The sequence below is a fragment of the Cajanus cajan genome, chromosome 8 (genome assembly GCF_000230855.2).
Source record: "Cajanus cajan strain Asha chromosome 8, NIPB_CcT2T_4, whole genome shotgun sequence".
In the NCBI taxonomy this organism is placed as follows: Eukaryota; Viridiplantae; Streptophyta; class Magnoliopsida; order Fabales; family Fabaceae; genus Cajanus; species Cajanus cajan.
The window spans coordinates 50147873-50150662 of record NC_138524.1 but is presented as its reverse complement, the minus strand read 5'-3'; the positions used below and the strand labels follow the sequence as shown (position 1 = coordinate 50150662).

At 35.3% G+C, this 2790-nt stretch overlaps 1 protein-coding gene across 1 annotated transcript; it reads right to left on the bottom strand.

The window, feature by feature from the left end:
• Positions 1–711: 711 nt before the first annotated feature.
• On the bottom strand, positions 712–1847 carry LOC145950831 (uncharacterized). The gene is made up of 3 exons (XM_083062633.1): positions 1718–1847; positions 1537–1641; positions 712–1443 (listed from the first exon to the last, which is right to left on the bottom strand). Exons 1-3 carry the CDS (start codon positions 1832–1834, stop codon positions 949–951), a joined length of 717 nt encoding a protein of 238 aa, XP_082918759.1. The 5' UTR covers positions 1835–1847; the 3' UTR covers positions 712–948.
• Between the last annotated feature and the right edge of the window lie 943 nt (positions 1848–2790).

The window sequence follows — 2790 nt, the reverse complement described above, 5'->3', positions numbered from 1 at the left end:
GTATTGGGATGTTTAAGTTTCTTAAAATTGTAAGTTGATTAGGAATGAAAGTTGAATCGTAATAGAGATGTATGAAGTGTTGTATTGAAAATAGTTATGTTGTGAATGCTTAATGCATGTAGTTGCACTATGTTGATTGAATCAGGACTAAAGGAGATGTATTGTTTTAAAAGATGAATATCCCATTGTCACTACAAGAAAAATCAGCATTATCTACGGAAAAAATCCGTAGATAATGATGAAACTCCGTAGATAACTGATAATTATCTACGGATTATCTACGGAAAAAAATCCGTAGATAATAAGGTCGTAGATAACATTATCTACAGAAATTTTTCCGTAGATAACGTTATCTACGGATACAGAATTTATCTACGGAATATATCTACGGATGCAATTATCTACGAAAATTTCCGTAGATAAGTTACCTACGGAAATTTCCGTAGGTAAGTTATCTACGGAAATTTCCGTAGGTAACTTATCTACGGAAATTTCCGTAGATAAATTACCTACGGAAATTTCTGTAGATAACTTATCTACGGAAATTTCTGTAGATAAATTACCTACGGAAATTTCCGTAGATAAGTTACCTACGGAAATTTCCGTAGGTAAGTTATCTACGGAAATTTCCGTAGATAACTTACCTACGGAAATTTCCGTAGGTAACTGATTTCAACATTGCATGAATTGTTTTGTTTACCTTTCCACACCAATCTTTATAAATAGTTTTACCTGGTCAGAAATATTAATAAAATCACTTATCAGGTTTCTTTAAATATCTTATAACCACAATATGAAATCAAACATCTTTAAAATCTAAAATACCCATAGCAATTATGCATAATTAGTTTCCATGTCATAGTGTAAAATAAGACTATTTTTGCATAAAATTATACATAATAAAATATTTAAATAGTTGTGGATCCATAATCTAAAAAAAACATCTAACTAATAGTCATCTCCATAGTGTCCAGTAGGTGGTGGTTGTTGGTCATCATGGTTGTCATGAAATTGGTTATCCACTTGTTGTTGCAAAATATGCTGTGTATCAGAAGGTAGGAGAGGTAGAACAACATTGAACAGTGATTGAAACTGGCGTTGCAAGCGTTCATTTTGTTCCCTAGATTGACGAGCCTCCTCCCTAGATTGACGAGCCTCCTCCCTAGACTTACGGACTTGCTCTTCCAATTGAATAATTTTGTCTGAATCTTCAGTAGCACGAGCAGAAGATATATTTGTGAAGGTATCCACCAATGTCAATGGAGAAACGACTTTTCCAACCCCATAAAGTCTTCTTTTGTCTGTAACCCCACCAGCAGCAGCAATCCAACTCTTATTGCGGAGTCTTTCTTCCTGAACTGGGTCCATAGAAGACGTTTCAGAACCTCCCGTACAAGATGCAGCCTCAGACCTAGCTTGATTAAATATAGTCTCAAATTGATCCTATTTCACAAATAAAGATGTTTAGAAGTGACATTTATGAAAGATGATTAAAATTGAAAAGAATAAAGCAATAATACGAAAAAAATAACTCACATATGTTCGCTTAGATCTTTGGTCAACAAAATCACCCGTAAGCTTCCGTACATGAGTTTGGTGGAACAACTCATCAACATGTGGAAGGCGACCCAACTCTTGTGACTATAATTGTATAAATAGTTAATCATCATATTTCTAAAATTATATTAAATAAAATATATTAGTTTAATGTAATTACCATCCGCATAGCATGCTCGTGATGGGTGATGGAGCCACCTGTGTGCAGACTTCCACCTTTCTCAGATGCTCTATTTTTTTGAGCTTGGATACTCTTTGTTTTAAATTCAGGGGCCATCCACTGGGCAATCAAACTCTGTCAAACTGTATCAAACATCCAATCAGGCTTCTTGTTTATTTGACGAGCTTTCTTGAACATTTCAGAAAGCCTATGAGATGCTTTTGTGTGAAATATTTTTTTTATCTTCTCTTCATGTTCAGCTCTCCATGAAACTTTTTTCTGCATTAACAGAATAATGAAGCAATTAAATTATTCATGACTATAAACTTAGTGCATTTAACGTAATCCCTTTAGAACAGAATGATAATAAACAAATTATGTACCTTAAAACGCTGAAAGAAGATATCTTTTTGTTCTTCCGTCATTGCACCCCAAGTCATCCATGGCTCAACAAATTGTTGCTTAATAGTCAATGTGATTGCCTTAGATGCTACCCTTCTTGGATAAAACCTAATTATTGAGGAAAAAAAATTAAATCAGTTCAATGCTGGGAAAGAAAAAATAGGATTTAGAAAGAAAAAATTATAAATTTTACCCATCATTACAAGGCTCAATCATTGGAAGAACAGACCCAGCTGGTGGATCTTCATTGTTGAATGGTGATGTATCATTGTTGGACAGTTGCTCTTCATCTCCAGTAGGAATTTCAAAAAGTTTGGAGGGTACTGCCATTGGTGATGCATTGCTACTAGGTTCACAATGTGAAGCTCTAGAAGAAGGTAACTGATTTTGTTTTTGGGAGCATGTGGGTTCAACATTTTGGGTTTGGGGTAATGGGGGTGTAGCAATTTGGGTGTTAGGAGGTATGGTTCTAGCATTTTGGGTTTGGGGAGGTGTGCTCGTAGCAACTTCTGTTTGGTGAGGCATGGGTGCAGGGATTTCAGTTTGAGGAGTTATGGGCTCTAAACCTACAAGTGGCTGGGTTGTTTGTTTAGGTAGTCTAAGAACATACCTTGGTTTTTTCCCCTTTTTTCCTTTGTTGCCACCAAGTGAAGGACATTGGGGAAACTTAT

What these genes read in the sequence shown, in the direction of transcription:
- LOC145950831 (XM_083062633.1), bottom strand. Translation starts at nt 1,834, where the DNA reads ATGGCCCCTGAATTTAAAACAAAGAGTATCCAAGCTCAAAAAAATAGA. An exon ending in ACGAGCATGCTATGCGGATG is followed by an intron (nt 1,642 to 1,717) that starts GTAATTACATTA and finishes ATACAATTATAG; the next exon opens with TCACAAGAGTTGGGTCGCCT. An exon ending in AAAGATCTAAGCGAACATAT is followed by an intron (nt 1,444 to 1,536) that starts GTGAGTTATTTT and finishes TTTGTGAAATAG; the next exon opens with GATCAATTTGAGACTATATT.